A 22,310-nucleotide genomic window follows, 5' to 3' on the forward strand; every position below is an offset into this window, starting at 1 on the left:
CCTCCGACCACCAGGGGGAGCTCCGGCCGGCCGAGCTCCTGCTACATGCTGCTGCTTGCTCCTTCGTCTATGGTCCGCTCTGTGCTGCACGCTTTCCTGCCCGGCTGGCTCCCGAAAACGCTGGGGCAATGCTCTCCTCCTTGCTGCTCTGGCTTGTGGGATCCCTTGGGCCTCCATGCTTGCGGTAAGGCCCTCTTTTGTTCCCCGCCTTATGTGATGCAGCAGCGTGTTGAACGCTGCCCGTGCTGTTGTACGAATCCTCCCATCCCCCGCCCCCGGCTTTTAACCCCTTCTGGGCCGCCCCCTCCCTTGCGGCTTCCTACTGGCCACTTGATCCCCAGGTGTGAAAGGGGGAGTGCCGGGCATACCTGCCCGTCCCCCCTTTCTCCCGCCGTTGGCCCGCGGGCCGCACGGGGTCCCTCCCCCTTAGCCTGCTCCATCGCCATTTTGTCTCCTGCGCTCCTGTAAGCAGCATTGATTGCATCTCCTACCACATCTGAATCAGGCCCAGTCTTTTTTTCTAAATTCATAAGTCATCCAGGCCCCCCACAACACCCTGTCATCTCTTTGATAACTTCAACTTCCTTTTCTGTCTTCTCCCATTCCCTTCGTCTTCTCCAGCCGGCGACCTTGCCACATTAAATCTTGCATCATCAAACACTGAATCCACCTGCCAGGACATCGCTTCCCACCAGGTTCCCCTCACCCCACCCCATCTTCTAAACAGCCTACCCCGTTTGTCCTCCTCTATAGTCTATGGAGAAGATGTCAGAGCCCTTTTACAGGAAATTAATATAAAGCATTACATCTCAATATCTGTCTTCACTTTTGACCAGTTTGTAGACATTATTTTCGTCAAAGGCACAGTAACATGCTGCAAACGGTACATTTTGGCGATACAGCATTTAGTGAACTGAAGAAATATATTCCACGTATAAAAAGTTTTATTGCGCAAGTTGCCTTCCAACATGAAAAAATAAGATTTTACTTACCGATAAATCTATTTCTCGTAGTCCGTAGTGGATGCTGGGACTCCGTAAGGACCATGGGGAATAGCGGCTCCGCAGGAGACAGGGCACAAAATAAAAGCTTAAGGATCAGGTGGTGTGCACTGGCTCCTCCCCCTATGACCCTCCTCCAAGCCTCAGTTAGGATACTGTGCCCGGACGAGCGTACATAATAAGGAAGGATCTTGAATCCCGGGTAAGACTCATACCAGCCACACCAATCACACCGTACAACTCGTGATCTGAACCCAGTTAACAGTATGATAAATGCAAAGGAGCCTCTGAAAAGATGGCTCAAACAATAATAACCCGAATTTTTGTAACAATAACTATATACAAGTATTGCAGACAATCCGCACTAGGGATGGGCGCCCAGCATCCACTACGGACTACGAGAAATAGATTTATCGGTAAGTAAAATCTTATTTTCTCTGACGTCCTAGTGGATGCTGGGACTCCGTAAGGACCATGGGGATTATACCAAAGCTCCCAAACGGGCGGGAGAGTGCGGATGACTCTGCAGCACCGAATGAGAGAACTCCAGGTCCTCCTCAGCCAGGGTATCAAATTTGTAGAATTTAGCAAACGTGTTTGCCCCTGACCAAGTAGCTGCTCGGCAAAGTTGTAAAGCCGAGACCCCTCGGGCAGCCGCCCAAGATGAGCCCACTTTCCTTGTGGAATGGGCTTTTACTGATTTTGGCTGTGGCAATCCTGCCACGGAATGTGCAAGCTGAATTGTACTACAAATCCAACGAGCAATCGTCTGCTTTGAAGCAGGAGCACCCAGCTTGTTGGGTGCATACAGGATAAACAGCGAGTCAGTTTTCCTGACTCCAGCCGTCCTGGAAACATATATTTTCAGGGCCCTGACAACGTCTAGCAACTTGGAGTCCTCCAAGTCCCTAGTAGCCGCAGGCACCACAATAGGTTGGTTCATGTGAAATGCAGAAACCACCTTAGGTAGAAATTGAGGACGAGTCCTCAATTCCGCCCTGTCAGAATGAAAAATTAAGTAAGGGCTTTTATATGATAAAGCCGCCAATTCTGACACACGCCTGGCTGAAGCCAAGGCTAACAGCATCGACACCTTCCACGTGAGATATTTTAAGTCCACAGTGGAAAGTGGTTCAAACCAATGTGATTTTAGAAAACTCAATACAACATTGAGATCCCAAGGTGCCACTGGAGGCACAAAAGGAGGCTGTATGTGCAGCACCCCTTTCACAAATGTCTGAACTTCAGGTACTGAAGCCAGTTCTTTCTGGAAGAAAATCGACAAGGCCGAAATTTGAACCTTAATGGACCCTAATTTTAGGCCCATAGACAGTCCTGTTTGCAGGAAATGCAGGAAACGACCCAGTTGAAATTCCTCTGTAGGGGCCTTCTTGGCCTCACACCACGCAACATATTTACGCCAAATGCGGTGATAATGTTTTGCGGTTACTTCCTTCCTGGCTTTGACCAGAGTAGGGATGACTTCTTCTGGAATGCCCTTTTCCTTTAGGATCCGGCGTTCAACCGCCATGCCGTCAAACGCAGCCGCGGTAAGTCTTGGAACAGACAAGGCCCCTGCAGTAGCAGGTCCTTTCTTAGAGGTAGAGGCCACGGTTCGTCCGTGAGCATCTCTTGAAGTTCCGGGTACCAAGTCCTTCTTGGCCAATCCGGAACCACGAGTATAGTTCTTACTCCTCTCCTTCTTATGATTCTCAATACTTTTGGTATGAGAGGCAGAGGAGGGAACACATACACTGACTGGTACACCCACGGCGTTACCAGAGCGTCCACTGCTATTGCCTGAGGGTCCCTTGACCTGGCGCAATATCTGTCCAGTTTTTTGTTTAGACGTGACGCCATCATGTCCACCTTTGGTTTTTCCCAACGGTTTACAATCAGGTGGAAGACTTCCGGGTGAAGTCCCCACTCTCCCGGGTGAAGGTCGTGTCTGCTGAGGAAGTCTGCTTCCCAGTTGTCCACTCCCGGAATGAACACTGCTGACAGTGCTATCACATGATTTTCCGCCCAGCGAAGAATCCTTGCAGCTTCTGTCATTGCCCTCCTGCTTCTCGTGCCGCCCTGTCTGTTTACGTGGGCGACTGACGTGATGTTGTCCGATTGGATCAACACCGCCTGACCCTGAAGCAGAGGTTTTGCTTGACTTAAGGCATTGTAAATGGCCCTTAGTTCCAGAATGTTTATATGAAGAGATGTTTCCATGCTTGACCACAAGCCCTGGAAATTCCTTCCCTGTGTGACTGCTCCCCAGCCTCTCAGGCTGGCATCCGTGGTTACCAGGATCCAATCCTGAATGCCAAATCTGCGGCCCTCTAGAAGATGAGCACTCTGCAGCCACCACAGGAGAGACACCCTTGTCCTTGGCGACAGGGTTATCCGCTGATGCATCTGAAGATGCGATCCGGACCATTTGTCCAGTAGATCCCACTGAAACGTTCTTGCATGGAATCTTCCGAATGGAATCGCTTCGTAAGAAGCCACCATTTTTCCCAGGACCCTCGTGCACTGATGTACTGAGACCTGTCCTGGTTTTAGGAGGTTCCTGACTAGCTCGGATAACTCCCTGGCCTTCTCCTCCGGGAGAAACACCTTCTTCTGGACTGTGTCCAGAATCATTCCTAGGAACAGTAGACGTGTCGTTGGAATCCGCTGCGATTTTGGAATATTTAGAATCCACCCGTGCTGACGTAACACTACCTGAGATAGTGCCACTCCGACTTCTAACTGTTCCCTGGTTCTTGCCCTTATCAGGAGATCGTCCAAGTAAGGGATAATTAAGATGCCTTTTCTTCGTAGAAGAATCATCATTTCGGCCATTACCTTGGTAAAGACCCGAGGTGCCGTGGACAATCCAAACGGCAGCGTCTGAAACTGATAATGACAGTTTTGTACTACAAACCTGAGGTACCCTTGGTGAGAAGGGTATATTGGGACGTGGAGATAAGCATCTTTGATGTCCAGAGACACCATATAGTCCCCTTCTTCCAGGTTCGCTATCACTGCTCTGAGTGACTCCATCTTGAATTTGAACCTTTTTATGTAAGTGTTCAAAGATTTCAGATTTAAGATTGGTCTCACCGAGCCGTCCGGCTTCGGTACCACAAACAGCGTGGAATAATACCCCTTTCCCTGTTGTAAGAGGGGTACCTTGATTATCACCTGCTGGGAATACAGCTTGTGAATGGCTTCCAAAACTGCCTCCCTGTCGGAGGGAGACTTTGGTAAAGCAGACTTCAGGAACCGATGAGGGGGAAACGCCTCGAATTCCAGTTTGTACCCCTGTGATACTACCTGTAGAATCCAGGGATCCACTTGCGAGTGAGCCCACTGCGCGTTTAAATTCTTGAGACGGGCCCCCACCATATCTGAGTCTGCTTGTAAAGCCCCAGCGTCATGCTGAAGACTTGGCAGAAGCAGAGGAGGGCTTCTGCTCCTGGGAAGCGGCTGCATGGTGCAGTCTTTTTCCCCTTCCTCTGCCCCGGGGCAGAAAAGAGTGGCCTTTTGCTCGCTTGTATTTATGGGAACGAAAGGACTGAGTTTGAAAAGACGGTGTCTTTTTCTGTTGATGTGAAGTGACCTGGGGTAAAAAGGTGGATTTTCCAGCCGTTGCCGTGGCCACCAGGTCCGATAGACCAGCCCCAAATAACTCCTCCCCTTTATACGGCAATACTTCCATGTGCCGTTTGGAATCTGCATCCCCTGACCACTGTCGCGTCCATAACGCTCTTCTGGCAGAGATGGACATAGCACTGACTCTTGATGCCAGGGTGCAAATATCCCTCTGTGCATCACGCATATATAGCAATGCATCCTTTAAATGCTCTATAGTTAACAAAATACTGTCCCTATCCAGGGTATCAATATTCTCAGTCAGGGAATCCGACCATGCGACTCCAGCACTACACATCCAGGCTGAGGCGATTGCTGGTCGCAGTATAACACCAGTATGTGTGTATATACTCTTTAGGATATTTTCCAGTCTTCTATCAGCCGGTTCTTTGAGGGTGGCCGTATCAGGGGACGGTAACGCTACTTGTTTAGATAAACGTGTGAGCGCCTTATCTACCCTAGGGGGTGTTTCCCAGCGCGTCCTAACTTCTGGCGGGAAAGGATATAGTGCTAATAATTTATTAGAAATTAGCTGTTTTTTATCGGGGAAAACCCACGCTTTATCACACACCTCATTTATTTCATCTGACTCAGGAAAAACTATTGGTAGTTTTTTCACCCCCCACATAATACCCTTCTTTGTGGTACTTGTAGTGTCAGAAAGGTTCAATGTCTCTTTCATTGCTGTGATCATGTAACGTGTGGCCCTGCTGGACATCACGTTTGTCTCGTCACCGTCGACACTAGACTCAGTATCTGTGTCTGGGTCTGTGTCGACCCACTGAGGTAACGGGCGTTTTAGGGCCCCTGACGGTGTCTGAGACGCCTGGACAGGCACTAATTGATTTGCCGGCTGTCTCATGTCGTCAACAGTTTTTTGCAAATTGCTGACATTATCACTTAATTGTTTAAATACAATCATCCAGTCAGGTGTCGACTCCCTAGGGGGTGACATCACTAACACAGGCAACTGCTCCGCTTCCACCTCATTTTCCTCCTCATACATGTCGACACACGCGTACCGACACACAGCACACACACCGGGAATGCTCTCTGATAGAGGACAGGACCCCACTTAGCCCTTTGGAGAGACAGAGGGAGAGTCTGCCAGCACACACCCAGCGCTATATATATATATATATACAGGGATAACCTTATATAAGTGTTACTCCCTTATAGCTGCTGTTAATATATTTATTTGCTGCCAAACGTGCCCCCCCCTTCTCTTTTTTACCCTGATTCTGAAGCAGGACTGCAGGGGAGAGTCAGGGAGCCGTCCTTCCAGCGGAGCTGTGAGGGAAAAATAAGAATTTACTTACCGATAATTCTATTTCTCGGAGTCCGTAGTGGATGCTGGGGTTCCTGAAAGGACCATGGGGAATAGCGGCTCCGCAGGAGACAGGGCACAAAAAGTAAAGCTTTAGGATCAGGTGGTGTGCACTGGCTCCTCCCCCTATGACCCTCCTCCAAGCCTCAGTTAGGATACTGTGCCCGGACGAGCGTACACAATAAGGAAGGATTTATGAATCCCGGGTAAGACTCATACCAGCCACACCAATCACACTGTACAACCTGTGATCTGAACCCAGTTAACAGTATGATAACAGCGGAGCCTCTGAAAGATGGCTCACAACAATAATAACCCGATTTTTGTAACTATGTACAAGTATTGCAGATAATCCGCACTTGGGATGGGCGCCCAGCATCCACTACGGACTCCGAGAAATAGAATTATCGGTAAGTAAATTCTTATTTTCTCTATCGTCCTAGTGGATGCTGGGGTTCCTGAAAGGACCATGGGGATTATACCAAAGCTCCCAAACGGGCGGGAGAGTGCGGATGACTCTGCAGCACCGAATGAGAGAACTCCAGATCCTCCTTAGCCAGGTTATCAAATTTGTAGGATTTTACAAACGTGTTTGCCCCTGACTAAATAGCCGCTCGGCAAAGTTGTAAAGCCGAGACCCCTCGGGCAGCCGCCCAAGATGAGCCCACCTTCCTTGTGGAATGGGCATTTACATATTTTGGCTGTGGCAGGCCTGCCACAGAATGTGCAAGCTGAATTGTATTACACATCCAACTAGCAAAAGTCTGCTTAGAAGCAAGAGCACCCAGTTTGTTGGGTGCATACAGGATAACAGCAAGTCAGTTTTCCTGACTCCAGCCGTCCTGGAACCTATATTTTCAGGGCCCTGACCACATCTAGCAACTTGGAGTCCTCCAAGTCCCTAGTAGGCGCAAGACACCACAATAAGCTGGTTCAGGTGAAACACTGACACCACCTTAGGGAGAGAACTGGGGACGAGTCCGCAGCTCTGCCCTGTCCGAATGGACAAACAGATATGGGCTTTTTTGAGAAAAAAAACCACCAATTTGACACTCGCCTGGTCCAGGCCAGGTCCAAGAGCATGTTCACTTTTCATGTGAGATGCTTCAAATCCACAGATTTGACTGGTTTTAAACCAATGTGTTTTGAGGAATCCCAGAACTACGTTGAGATCCCACAGTGCCACTGGAGGCACAAAAGGGGGTTGTATATGCAATACTCCCTTGACAAACTTCTGGACTTCAGTAACTGAAGCCAATTCTTTCTGGAAGAAAAATCGACAGGGCCGAAATTTGAACTTTAATGGACCCCAATTTGAGGCCCATAGACACTCCTGTTTGCAGGAAATGCAGGAATCGACCGAGTTGAAATTTTTTCGTGGGGCCTTCCTGGCCTCACACCACGCAACATATTTTCGCCACATGTGGTGATAATGTTGTGCGGTCACCTCCTTTCTGGCTTTGACCAGGGTAGGAATGACCTCTTCCTGAATGCCTTTTCCCTTAGGATCCGGCGTTCCACCGCCATGCCGTCAAACGCAGCCGCGGTAAGTCTTGGAACAGACATGGTACTTGCTGAAACAAGTCCCTTCTTAGCGGCAGAGGCCATAAGTCCTCTGTGAGCATCTCTTGAAGTTCCGGGTACCAAGTCCTTCTTGGCCAATCCGGAGCCATGAGTATAGTTCTTACTCCTCTACGTCTTATAATTCTCAGTACCTTAGGTATGAAAGGCAGAGGATGGAACACATACACCGACTGGTACACCCACGGTGTTACCAGAACGTCCACAGCTATTGCCTGAGGGTCTCTTAACCTGGCGCAATACCTGTCCCGTTTTTTGTTCAGACGGGACGCCATCATGTCCACCTTTGGTAATTCCCAACGGTTTACAATCATGTGGAAAACTTCCCCATGAAGTTCCCACTCTGCCGGGTGGAGGTCGTGCCTACTGAGGAAGTCTGCTTCCCAGTTTCCATTCCCGGAATGAAACACTGCTGACAGTGCTATCACATGATTTTCCGCCCAGCGAAAAGTCCTTGCAGTTTTTGCCACTGCCCTCCTGCTTCTTGTGCCGCCCTGTCTATTTACGTGGGCGACTGCCGTGATGTTTTATCCCACTGGATCAATACCGGCTGACCTTGAAGCAGAGGTCTTGCTAAGCTTAGAGCATTATAAATTTACCCTTAGCTATATTTATGTGGAGAAAAGTCTCCAGACTTGATCACACTCCCTGGAAATTTTTTCCTTGTGTGACTGCTCCCCAGCCTCTCGGGCTGGCCTCCGTGGTCACCAACATCCAAAACTGAATGCCGAATCTGCGGCCCTCCAGAAGATGAGCACTCCGCAACCACCACAGGAGAGACACCCTTGTCCTTGGATATAGGGTTATCCGCTGATGCATCTGAAGATGCGATCCGGACCATTTGTCCAGCAGATCCCACTGAAAAGTTCTTGCATGAAATCTGCCGACTGGAATTGCTTCGAAGGAAGTCACCATTTTTTTACCATGGCCCTTGTGCAATGATGCACTGATTTTAGGAGGTTCCTGACTAGCTCGGATAACTCCCTGGCTTTCTCTTCCGGGAGAAACACCTTTTTCTGGACTGTGTCCAGAATCATCCCTAAGCACAGGAGACTTGTTGTCGGGATCAGCTGCGATTTTGGAATATTTAGAATCCACCCCTGCTGTTGTAACAGTATCCGAGATAGTGCTACTCCGACCTCCAACTGTTCCCTGGACTTTGCCCTTATCAGGAGATCGTCCAAGTAAGGGATAATTAAGACGCCTTTTCTTCGAAGAAGAACCATCATTTCGGCCATTACCTTGGTAAAGACCCGGGGTGCCGTGGACAATCCAAACGGCAGCGTCTGAAACTGATAGTGACAGTTCTGTACCACGAACCTGAGGTACCCTTAGTGATAAGGGCAAATTTGGGACATGGAGGTAAGCATCCCTGATGTCTCGGGACACCATATAGTCCCCTTCTTCCCGGTTCGTTATCACTGCTCTGAGTGACTCCATCTTGATTTGAACCTTTGTAAGTGTTCAAATTTTTTTAGATTTAGAATAGGTCTCACCTAGCCTTCTGGCTTCAGTACCACAATATAGTGTGGAATAATACCCCTTTTCTTGTTGTAGGAGGGGTAATTTAATTATCACCTGCTGGGAATACAGCTCGTGAATTGTTTCCCATACTGCCTCCTTGTCGGAGGGAGACCTTGGTAACGCAGACTTCAGGAGCCTGCGCAGGGGAAACGTCTCGACATTCCAATCTGTACCCCTGGGATACTACTTGTAGGATCCAGGGGTCCTGTACGGTCTCAGCGTCATGCTGAGAGCTTGTCAGAAGCGGTGGAACGCTTCTGTTCCTGGGAATGGGCTGCCTGCTGCAGTCTTCTTCCCTTTCCTCTATCCCTGGGCAGATATGACTCTTATAGGGACGAAAGGACTGAAGCTGAAAAGACGGTGTCTTTTTCTGCAGAGATGTGACTTAGGGTAAAAACGGTGGATTTTCCAGCAGTTGCCGTGGCCACCAGGTCCGATGGACCGACCCCAAATAACTCCTCTTCCTTTATACGGCAATACACCTTTGTGCCGTTTGGAATCTGCATCACCTGACCACTGTCGTGTCCATAAACATCTTCTGGCAGATATGGACATCGCACTTACTCTTGATGCCAGAGTGCAAATATCCCTCTGTGCATCTCGCATATATAGAAATGCATCCTTTAAATGCTCTATAGTCAATAAAATACTGTCCCTGTCAAGGGTATCAATATTTTTAGTCAGGGAATCCGACCAAGCCACCCCAGCTCTGCACATCCAGGCTGAGGCGATCGCTGGTCGCAGTATAACACCAGTATGTGTGTATATACTTTTTATGATATTTTCCAGCCTCCTGTCAGCTGGCTCCTTGAGGACGGCCCTATCTATAGACGGTACCGCCACTTGTTCTGATAAGCGTGTGAGCGCCTTATCCACCCTAAGGGGTGTTTCCCAACGCGCCCTAACTTCTGGCGGGAAAGGGTATACCGCCCACATTTTCTATCGGGGGGAACCCACGCATCATCACACACTTCATTTAATTTATCTGATTCAGCAAAAACTACGGTAGTTTTTTCACATCCCACATAATACCCTCCTTTGTGGTACTTGTAGTATCAGAAATATGTAACACCTCCTTCATTGCCCTTAACGTGTGGCCCTAATAAGGAATACGTTTGTTTATTCACCGTCGACACTGGATTCAGTGTCCCTGTCTGTGTCTGTGTCGACCGACTAAAGTAAACGGGCGTTTTAAAACCCCTGACGGTGTTTTTGAGACGTCTGGACCGGTACTAATTGTTTGTCGGCCGTCTCATGTCGTCAACCGACCTTGCCGCGTGTTGACATTATCACGTAATTCCCTAAATAAGCCATCCATTCCGGTGTCGACTCCCTAGAGAGTGACATCACCATTACAGGCAATTGCTCCGCCTCCTCACCAACATCGTCCTCATACATGTCGACACACACGTACCGACACACAGCACACACACAGGGAATGCTCTGATAGAGGACAGGACCTACTAGCCCTTTGGAGAGACAGAGGGAGAGTTTGCCAGCACACACCAAAAACGCTATAATTATATAGGGACAACCTTATATAAGTGTTTTCCCTTATAGCATCTTTTTTATATATTTCTAACGCCAAATTAGTGCCCCCCCTCTCTGTTTTAACCCTGTTTCTGTAGTGCAGTGCAGGGGAGAGCCTGGGAGCCTTCCCTCCAGCCTTTCTGTGAGGGAAAATGGCGCTGTGTGCTGAGGAGATAGGCCCCGCCCCTTTTTCGGCGGCCTCGTCTCCCGCTCTTAACGGATTCTGGCAGGGGTTAAATATCTCCATATAGCCCCCGGAGGCTATATGTGAGGTATTTTTAGCCAAAAATAGGTTTTCATTGCCTCCCAGGGCGCCCCCCTCCCAGCGCCCTGCACCCTCAGTGACTGCCGTGTGAAGTGTGCTGAGAGGAAATGGCGCACAGCTGCAGTGCTGTGCGCTACCTTAAGAAGACTGAGGAGTCTTCATGCCGCCGATTCTGGACCTTCTTCTTGTTTCAGCATCTGCAAGGGGGCCGGCGGCGAGGCTCCGGTGACCATCCAGGCTGTACCTGTGATCATCCCTCTGGAGCTAATGTCCAGTAGCCAAAGAAGCCAATCCATCCTGCACGCAGGTGAGTTCACTTCTTCTCCCCTAAGTCCCTCGTTGCAGTGATCCTGTTGCCAGCAGGACTCACTGTAAAATAAAAAACCTAAGCTAAACTTTTCTAAGCAGCTCTTTAGGAGAGCCACCTAGATTGCACCCTTCTCGGCCGGGCACAAAAATCTAACTGAGGCTTGGAGGAGGGTCATAGGGGGAGGAGCCAGTGCACACCACCTGATCCTAAAGCTTTACTTTTTGTGCCCTGTCTCCTGCGGAGCCGCTATTCCCCATGGTCCTTTCAGGAACCCCAGCATCCACTAGGACGATAGAGAAATGGCGCTTGTGTGCTGAGGAGATAGGCTCCGCCCCTTCACGACGTCCTTATCTCCCGCTTTTTCTGTGTAAAATGGCAGGGGTAAAATACATCCATATAGCCCAGGAGCTATATGTGATGTATTCTTTTTAGCCACCTAAGGTATATACTGTAATATTGCGTCTCAGGGCGCTCCCCCCCCCAGCGCCCTGCACCCTCAGTGACCGGAGTGTGAAGTGTGCTGAGAGCAATGGCGCACAGCTGCGGTGCTGTGCGCTACCTTAGTCTGAAGACAGGATCGTCTTCTGCCGCCGATTTCACCGGACCTCTTCGTCTCTTCTGGCTCTGTAAGGGGGACGGCGGCGCGGCTCCGGTGACCCATCCAGGCTGAACCTGTGATCGTCCCTCTGGAGCTAATGTCCAGTAGCCTAAGAAACCCGATCCACTCTGCACTCAGGTGAGTCCGTTTCTTCTCCCCTTAGTCCCACGATGCAGTGAGCCTGTTGCCAGCAGGACTCACTGAAAATAAAAAATCCTAAACTAAACTTTTATTCTAAGCAGCTCAGGAGAGCCACCTAGATTGCACCCTTCTCGGCCGGGCACAAAAATCTAACTGAGGCTTGGAGGAGGGTCATAGGGGGAGGAGCCAGTGCACACCACCTGATCCTTAAGCTTTTATTTTGTGCCCTGTCTCCTGCGGAGCCGCTATTCCCCATGGTCCTTACGGAGTCCCAGCATCCACTAGGACGTCAGAGAAATAAGCACTGGTTTTTCAAAACTGATTTCCTGTGGATTTGGAGTCTGGATTTAACTTACTCCGTGTTTTTCTGTTTTAGGCTAACCTGATAATCAGATGATGTTGATGGACAAGTTCTATAGAATCTCATTGTTCCTTTCTGTTTTTCCCAAAGCATGCGGTTAATACGGACAATGAAACGCCTCATTTAGGTCTGGATCCTTCCATATTTCCCTACCTACCTGTCCTGAGAAATGTACACCAAGAAATATTGTATCTGTATATAAACGATTTCACTGACTTCTTAGCTATAGCATTTGGTTTAGCACGTGGACTGACCTCTGCCTTTCCTGAGCACATACATTTACCAAAAACATCTTCAAAGTTGCAGCGTTTTCTCTTGCACAAAACTAATCAGCAAATTCAAAAATGCAGCCCAGGGTGCTTTTTTTTCAAACCTAATATGCTTGGCACATGGGACCGGTCTGACCGGCTTATTTTCATGAACAAGAACCATAAAATATTGGGGTTCTCCGTGTCTGTTTACAGCTGCACGCTCCGATCTATTTGTAAGATGCTGATTACAGTAATGACGCACTTGTACTCCTGGAGATGGTTACAAAGGAGCTTGATTACATGTAGAATATAAGGTAATAAAACAGGATGTAAAAAAGGTTTCTTCCGTGGGACCTGCGGAACCAAGTAAACCAAGTAATAAGCTATAAGGAGATCTTTATTCCTGTGCCTCTCTTTCAATAACCTTAATGGAAAAAAAAAATTATCTTCTTTTACAACAAAAAGCATAAAGTGTTTAGCGTAATCAGAACATCCTAATCATGATAACAGCATCTACAGTATGCCGGTGCGTTATGTTAGGTCTGAAGCAGTGGACTTTGGCAGTAAGCATTCAGATTTTACCTAAGATTTAGGGAGAGATGTACTAAGCAGTGATAAAAGTGGGGAAGTGAGCCAGTGGAGAAGTTGCCCATGCCAACCAATCAGCTGCTCTGTATACTTTTATAGTAAGCAAATTATAAATGTAACGTCAATGCTGATTGGTTGCCAGGGACAGCTTCTCCGCTTTTATCACTTCATAGTGCATCTCCCCCTAAGATTCAGTTTGGAAGGTTTTAAGATTACAGTATGGGAAGCAAAGCATAGGATGCTGAATTGGAACTGTCATTTCTTGTTTTACCAAGTCCCATATTATTATCGTTATCCCTCCTCTGCCTCAAGACTTAAGCTAGGTACACACTATATAATTGTCGGGCCAACCTGACAGATATTTGTTTAGTGTCAATGCTGCACATGGCCCGATAGTCGGATGAAGGAAAGGGGGGGGGGGGTATTCTATTACCTGCGGTAATTTGCAGCACAAAAAAAAAAAACCACTGGGCTTATAGCGTTTAAAGCTTAATGGTCAATTCAGGGTTATCCATTTACAGCCCGCTTGTTTCATGCAGCAAATGACAATGTATCGCAGGAAAATGCATAGGATCCGCGAAAAGCCGCGGTCTTATGCCTTTTGGGGGCTACGATCGCATAAACAACGGTCACTTATTAGGGTTTGGATTTGCCTGCTAAATCCCTGATAAGTGCCAGCATCAGAACTAATAGAATAGCCCGGGCTGAGTCAATTAGCCAAGGTAAATTACCACAGCTAATTGAATACTGCCATAAATCGCATAGAATCAGCTCCCGATATAGCGTGTGCTACATGCTATGGTGTTCACGTTGTTTTGTGATCGTTCAGAAAATACAGTGTGTACCTTGGCCCTTAAGTGTAATGTATGGAGACACCATCGGCGAGAAGATTTGGAATTGAAGGGACTGATTACAATTAAACAATTATTGGGTTAGTCTCTTATTATTGGGTTAGCTACTGTTAGCCTCCCACTTCGTTTGCATGCCTCAACCACTAGATAAGAGGGGTGTGGTATGGAAAGTAGACAGTAACTAGGTCGACCACTATTGGTCAACAGTAACTAGGTCGACAGGCCAAAATGTCGACATAATTTAAAAAAAAACATTGTGTCGTTTTCTCCGTACAGTGACCGGGAACCCCAATTAATACACCGTGTTTGCTCGGCATGCTTCGGGCAAGGTTCCTCGCTGCGCTCGGCACAGGTTACTATTCCCTATCATAGTCCACGTGGATTGTTAAGTATGAAAAAGTAAAAAAAAAGAAAAAAAAAAAGATTTTACTTACCGATAAATCTATTTCTCGTAGTCCGTAGTGGATGCTGGGGACTCCGTCAGGACCATGGGGATTAGCGGCTCCGCAGGAGACAGGGCACAAAAATAAAGCTTTAGGATCAGGTGGTGTGCACTGGCTCCTCCCCCTATGACCCTCCTCCAAGCCTCAGTTAGGACACTGTGCCCGGAAGAGCTGACACAATAAGGAAGGATTTTGAATCCCGGGTAAGACTCATACCAGCCACACCAATCACACCGTACAACTTGTGATCTGAACCCAGTTAACAGTATGACAACGTAGGAGCCTCTGAACAGACGGCTCACAACAATAACAACCCGATTTTTTTGTAACAATAACTATGTACAAGTATTGCAGACAATCCGCACTTGGGATGGGCGCCCAGCATCCACTACGGACTACGAGAAATAGATTTATCGGTAAGTAAAATCTTATTTTCTCTAACGTCCTAGTGGATGCTGGGGACTCCGTCAGGACCATGGGGATTATACCAAAGCTCCCAAACGGGCGGGAGAGTGCGGATGACTCTGCAGCACCGAATGAGAGAACTCCAGGTCCTCTTTAGCCAGGGTATCAAATTTGTAGAATTTTACAAACGTGTTCTCCCCCCGACCACGTAGTTGCTCGGCAGAGTTGTAATGCCGAGACCCCTCGGGCAGCCGCCCAGGATGAGCCCACCTTCCTTGTGGAATGGGCATTTACATATTTTGGCTGTGGCAGGCCTGCCACATAATGTGCAAGCTGAATTGTACTACACATCCAACTAGCAATCGTCTGCTTAGAAGCAAGAGCACACAGTTTTTTGGGTGCATACAGGATAACAGCAAGTCAGTTTTCCTGACTCCAGCCGTCCTGGAAACCGATATTTTCAGGGCCCGGACAACATCTAGCAACTTGGAGTCCTCCAAGTCCCTAGTAGCCACAGGTACCACAATAAGCTGGTTCAGGTGAAACGCTGACACCACCTTAGGGAGAAACTGGGGACGAGTCCGCAGCTCTGCCCTGTCCGAATGGACAATCAGATATGGGCTTTTGTGAGACAAAGCCGCCAATTCTGACACTCGCCTGGCCGAGGCCAGGGCCAACATCATGGTCACTTTCCATGTGAGATATTTCAAATCCACAGATTTGAGCGGTATAAACCAATGTGATTTGAGGAATCCCAACACTACGTTGAGATCCCACAGTGCCACTGGAGGCACAAAAGGGGGTTGTATATGCAGTACTCCCTTGACAAACTTCTGGACTTCAGGAACTGAAGCCAATTCTTTCTGGAAGAAAATCGACAGGGCCGAAATTTGAACCTTAATGGACCCCAATCTGAGGCCCATAGACACTCCTGTTTTCAGGAAATGCAGGAATCGACCGAGTTGAAATTTCTTCGTGGAGCCTTCCTGGCCTCACACCACGCAACATATTTTCGCCACATGTGGTGATAATGTTGTGTGGTCATGTCCTTCCTGGCTTTGACCATGGTAGGAAAGACTTCTTCCGGAATGCCTTTTTCCCTTAGGATCCGGCGTTCAACCGCCATGCCGTCAAACGCAGCCGCGGTAAGTCTTGGAACAGACATGGTACGTGCTGAAGCAAGTCCCTTCTTAGCGGCAGAGGTCATGAGTCCTCTGTGAGTATCTCTTGAAGTTCCGGGTACCAAGTCCTTCTTGGCCAATCCGGAGCCACGAGTACAGTTCTTACTCCTCTACGTCTTATAATTCTCAATACCTTGGGTATGAGAAGCAGAGGAGGAAACACATATACCGACTGGTACGCCCACGGTGTTACCAGAACGTCCACAGCTATTGCCTGAAAGTCTCTTGACCTGGCGCAATACCTGTCCAGTTTTTTGTTCAGGCTGGACGCCATCATGTACACCTTTGGTCTTTCCCAACGGTTTACAATCATGTGGAAAACTTCCCGATGAAGTCCCCACTCTCCCGGGTGGAGGTCGTGCCTGCTGAGGAAGTCTGCTTCCCAGTTGTCCACTCCCGGAATGAACACTGCTGACAGTGCTATCACATGATTTTCCGCCCAGCGAAAAATCCTTGCAGTTTTTGCCATTGCCCTCCTGCTTCTTGTGCCGCCCTGTCTGTTTACGTGGGCGACTGCCGTGATGTTGTCCCACTGGATCAATACCGGCTGACCTTGAAGCAGAGGTCTTGCTAAGCTTAGAGCATCATAAATTGCCCTTAGCTCCAGTATATTTATGTGGAGAAAAGTCTCCAGACTTGATCACACTCCCTGGAAATTTTTTCCCTGTGTGACTGCTCCCCAGCCTCTCAGGCTGGCCTCCGTGGTCACCAGCATCCAATCCTGAATGCCGAATCTGCGGCCCTCTAGAAGATGAGCACTCTGTAACCACCACAGGAGAGACACCCTTGTCCTTGGAGATAGGGTTATCCGCCGATGCATCTGAAGATGCGATCCGGACCATTTGTCCAGCAGATACCACTGAAAAGTTCTTGCGTGGAATCTGCCGAATGGAATCGCTTCGTAGTAAGCCACCATTTTTCCCAGGACTCTTGTGCAATGATGCACTGACACTTTTCCTGGTTTTAGGAGGTTCCTGACTAGCTCGGATAACTCCCTGGCATTCTCCTCCGGGAGAAACACCTTTTTCTGGACTGTGTCCAGAATCATCCCTAGGAACAGCAGACGTGTCGTCGGAAACAACTGCGGTTTTGGAATATTTAGAATCCACCCGTGCTGTCGTAGAACTACTTGAGATAGTGCTACTCCGACCTCCAACTGTTCTCTGGACCTTGCTCTTATCAGGAGGTCGTCCATTTTCTTCGAAGAAGAATCATCATTTCGGGCATTACCTTGGTAAAGACCCGGAGTGCCGTGGACAATCCAAACGGCAGCGTCTGAAACTGATAGTGACAGTTCTGTACCACGAACCTGAGATACCCTTGGTGAGAAGGGCAAATTGGGACATGGAGGTAAGCATCCCTGATGTCCCGGGACACCATATAGTCCCCTTCTTCCTGGTTCGCTATCACTGCTCTGAGTGACTCCATCTTGATTTGAACCTTTGTAAGTGTTCAAATATTTCAGATTTAGAATAGGTCTCACCGAGCCTTCTGGTTTCAGTACCACAATATAGTGTGGAATAATACCCCTTTCCTTGTTGTAGGAGGGGTACTTTGATTATCACCTGCTGGGAATACAGCTTGTGAATTGTTTCCAATACTGGCTCCCTGTCGGAGGGAGACGTTGGTAAAGCAGACTTCAGGAACCTGCGAGGGGAAACGTCTCGACTTTCCAATCTGTACCCCTGGGATACTACTTGTAGGATCCAGGGGTCCTGTACGGCTCCAGCGTCATGCTGAGAACTTGGCAGAAGCGGTGGAAGGCTTCTGTTCCTGGGAATGGGCTGCCTGCTGCAGTCTTCTTCCCTTTCCTCTATCCCTGGGCAGATATGCTTATGGGGACGAAAGGACTGAGGCTGAAAAGACGGTGTCTTTTTCTGCATAGATGTGACTTAGGGTAAAAACGGTGGATTTCCCAGCAGTTGCCGTGGCCACCAGGTCCGATGGACCGACCCCAAATAACTCCTCCCCTTTATACGGCAATACATCTTTGTGCCGTTTGGAATCTGCATCACCTGACCACTGTCGTGTCCATAAACATCTTATTGGCAGATATGGACATCGCACTTACTCTTGATGCCAGAGTGCAAATATCCCTCTGTGCATCTTGCATATATAGAAATGCATTTTTTAAATGCTCTATAGTAAATAAAATACTGTCCCTGTCAAGGGTATCAATATTTTCAGTCAGGGAATCCGACCAAGCCACCCCCGCGCTGCACATCCAGGCTGAGGCGATCGCTGGTCGCAGTATAACACCAGTATGTGTGTATATACTTTTTAGGATATTTTCCAGCCTCCTATCAGCTGGCTCCTTGAGGGCGGCCATATCTGGAGACGGTACCGCCACTTGTTTTGATAAGCGTGTGAGCGCCTTATCCACCCTAAGGGGTGTTTCCCAACGCGCCCTAACTTCTGGCGGGAAAGGGTATACCGCCAATAATTTTCTATCGGGGGAACCCCGCGCCTCATCACACACTTCATTTAATTTATCTGATTCAGGAAAAACTATAGGTAGTTTTTCCACACCCCACATAATACCCTTTTTTGTGGTACTTGTAGTATCAGAAATATGTAACACCTCCTTCATTGCCCTTAACAAGTAACGTGTGGCCCTAAAGGAAAATACGTTTGTTTCTTTACCGTCGACACTGGAGTCAGTGTCCGTGTCTGTGTCTGTGTCGACCGACTGAGGTAAAATGGGCATTATAACGTCCCTGACGGTGTTTTAGACGCCTGGACAGATACTAATATGTTTGCCGGCCGTCTCATGTCGTCAATCGACTTGCAGCGTGTTGACATTATCACGTAATTCCTTAAATAAGCCATCTATTCCGGTGTCGACTCCCTAGAGAGTGACATCACCATTACAGGCAATTTGCTCCGCCTCCCAACATCGTCCTCATACATGTCGACACACACGTACCGACACACAGCACACACACAGGGAATGCTCTGATAGAGGACAGGACCCACTAGCCCTTTGGGGAGACAGAGGGAGAGTTTGCCAGCACACACCAAAAACGCTATAATTATACAGGGACAACCTTTATATAAGTGCTTTTCCCTTATAGCATTTTAATATATGTAGTCATATCGCCAAATCAGTGCCCCCCCTCTCTGTTTTAACCCTGTTTCTGTAGTGCAGTGCAGGGGAGAGCCTGGGAGCCTTCCCACCAGCATTTCTGTGAGGGAAAATGGCGCTGTGTGCTAAGGAGAATAGGCCCCGCCCCCTTTTCGGCGGGCTTCTTCTCCCGTTTTTCTGAGACCTGGCAGGGGTTAAATACATCCATATAGCCCCCAGGGGCTATATGTGATGTATATTTAGCCATAAAAAAGGTATTATACATTGCTGCCCAGGGCGCCCCCCCAGCGCCCTGCACCCTCCGTGACCGCTGTGTGAAGTGTGCTGACAACAATGGCGCACAGCTGCAGTGCTGTGCGCTACCTCAGGAAGACTGAAAAGTCTTCTGCCGCCTGCTTCTGGACCTCTTCCATCTTCGGCATCTGCAAGGGGGGTCGGCGGCGCGGCTCCGGGACGAACCCCAGGGTGAGACCTGTGTTCCGACTCCCTCTGGAGCTAATGGTGTCCAGTAGCCTAAGAAGCCAATCCATCCTGCACGCAGGTGAGTTCACTTCTCTCCCCTAAGTCCCTCGATGCAGTGAGCCTGTTGCCAGCAGGACTCACTGAAAATAAAAAACCTAAAAACTTTTTCTAAGCAGCTCTTTAGGAGAGCCACCTAGATTGCACCCTGCTCGGACGGGCACAAAAACCTAACTGAGGCTTGGAGGAGGGTCATAGGGGGAGGAGCCAGTGCACACCACCTGATCCTAAAGCTTTATTATTGTGCCCTGTCTCCTGCGGAGCCGCTAATCCCCATGGTCCTGACGGAGTCCCCAGCATCCACTAGGACGCTAGAGAAATATGAAAAACTCATGTTGACCTTTTGACCTGTCGACCTAGTTACTGTCGACCAATAGTGGTCGACCTAGTTACTGTCAACCTAGAGACCGGATCCCAGATAAAAGTGTACTTGGGCTAGGATCTATTTTGCTCTAAGCTATCAGTCTCTAGGGACTATCAGTCTTTTACAGTGACAAAAAAATTGTAAAACTCAACACCATGGCAGGCTCTTTCCGATGAGTAACAGATGGCGGCTCTCAGTCTGCACCGCAAGTCTTTCGCAATGAGGCTCACAGAGGTGGCTGGAGGAAGGAGAAAGGTCTATTCCTCAGCTACAGAGCCAACAACCAGATATACCGGCTGTGTGACAGGGTGTTCTGCGACTTAGGAGCCCCCATGACTATTATACTAAACAGGTTTCTCTGAGGATGAGGCAGAACTCAATAGACCTGAGTGATCTACAAGAATTAATATTACAAGTAAAATGTCTTCGCTGCCAGTATACACACAGTACAAACACATGAAACGCATATTGTACAACAAAATCAATACAAAAACAGTGCCAACCTGCAGACGTGTGAAGGGACTGATGTAAATGCTGCGGCAGCTGAAGAAGAAACTGAGGCATAGTATTGTTATCCCTGAAGAAACCTTCTGTAGCTTTGGACTGCATAAGTTTGGTTTCCCACAACTACAATGGACAAAATACATCAATGAATGAGACAACGTTGAAATAAAAATGAAATGAAAATATAGGCGAGCTGCCGAGGATACAAAGGGGCAATCTCGTGACTGCCAAACTCAAAGCTGCAAACCTATTTGATGATGCTTTAAATACAGACCCAAGCCAGAGTATCAGGCCGGAATGAACTTAAACATCTGTGACCTGGTCCTTTGTATTGGTACCTGTGAATGTTACTGACAAATGGAGCTCAGAAACTGGCAGCTTTCACACCCTGCACATAATTCCTCATAGGAGATCAAGTAACACAAGTTCACAATCTCATTCACATAAAAATGCAGATATGATCCACAGTATGCAGATTAGGGCACATGATAATTTTGCATTCAATTTTCTCTATCGTCCTAGTGGATGCTGGGGTTCCTGAAAGGACCATGGGGAATAGCGGCTCCGCAGGAGACAGGGCACAAAAAGTAAAGCTTTTCCAGATCAGGTGGTGTGCACTGGCTCCTCCCCCTATGACCCTCCTCCAGACTCCAGTTAGATTTTTGTGCCCGGCCGAGAAGGGTGCAATCTAGGTGGCTCTCCTAAAGAGCTGCTTAGAAAAAGTTTAGCTTAGGTTTTTTATTTTACAGTGAGTCCTGCTGGCAACAGGATCACTGCAACGAGGGACTGAGGGGAGAAGAAGTGAACTCACCTGCGTGCAGGATGGATTGGCTTCTTGGCTACTGGACATCAGCTCCAGAGGGACGATCACAGGTACAGCCTGGATGGTCACCGGAGCCGCGCCGCCGGCCCCCTTGCAGATGCTGAAGTCAGAAGAGGTCCAGAATCGGCGGCTGAAGACTCCTGCAGTCTTCTAAAGGTAGCGCACAGCACTGCAGCTGTGCGCCATTTTCCTCTCAGCACACTTCACACGCAGTCACTGAGGGTGCAGGGCGCTGGGGGGGGGCGCCCTGGGAGGCAAATGTAACCTATATAAAGGCTAAAAATACCTCACATATAGCCCCCAGAGGCTATATGGAGATATTTAACCCCTGCCTGGATTCACTAAATAGCGGGAGACGAGCCCGCCGGAAAAGGGGCGGGGCCTATCTCCTCAGCACACGGCGCCATTTCCTCTCACAGCTCCGCTGGTCAGGACGGCTCCCAGGTCTCTCCCCTGCACTGCACTACAGAAACAGGGTAAAACAGAGAGGGGGGGCAAATTTATGGCGATATTTTGATATATATAAAGCAGCTATAAGGGAGCACTTATTATAAGGCTATCCCTGTTATATATAGCGCTTTTGGTGTGTGCTGGCAAACTCTCCCTCTGTCTCCCCAAAGGGCTAGTGGGTCCTGTCTTCGTTAGGAGCATTCCCTGTGTGTCTGCTGTGTGTCGGTACGTGTGTGTCGACATGTATGAGGACGATATTGGTGTGGAGGCGGAGCAATTGCCAAATATGAGGATGTCACCCCCTAGGGAGTCGACACCAGAATGGATGCCTTTATTTATGGAACTACGGGATAGTGTCAACACGCTAAAGCAGTCGTTTGACGACATGAGACGGCCGGACAATCAATTAGTGCCTGTCCAGGCGACTCAAACACCGTCAGGGGCTGTGAAACGCCCTTTGCCTCAGTCGGTCGACACAGACCCAGACACAGGCACTGACTCCAGTGGTGACGGTGACGAATCAACCGTATTTTCCAGTAGGGCCACACGTTATATGATTTTGGCAATGAAGGAGGCGTTAC

General features: G+C 48.6%; 1 protein-coding gene across 1 annotated transcript in view; it reads right to left on the reverse strand.

Moving 5' to 3' along the window:
- The window catches only part of GTF2A1L (general transcription factor IIA subunit 1 like), a 431,363-nt gene that overhangs the window by 313,074 nt on the left and 95,979 nt on the right, over positions 1-22,310 (reverse strand). The window contains exon 3 of the mRNA XM_063918693.1: positions 20,456-20,579. Within this exon, the coding sequence (XP_063774763.1) occupies positions 20,456-20,579 (124 nt within the window). The remainder of the gene's footprint in view (positions 1-20,455; positions 20,580-22,310) is intronic.

Source organism: Pseudophryne corroboree, chromosome 4, assembly GCF_028390025.1.
Source record: "Pseudophryne corroboree isolate aPseCor3 chromosome 4, aPseCor3.hap2, whole genome shotgun sequence".
In the NCBI taxonomy this organism is placed as follows: domain Eukaryota; kingdom Metazoa; phylum Chordata; class Amphibia; order Anura; family Myobatrachidae; genus Pseudophryne; species Pseudophryne corroboree.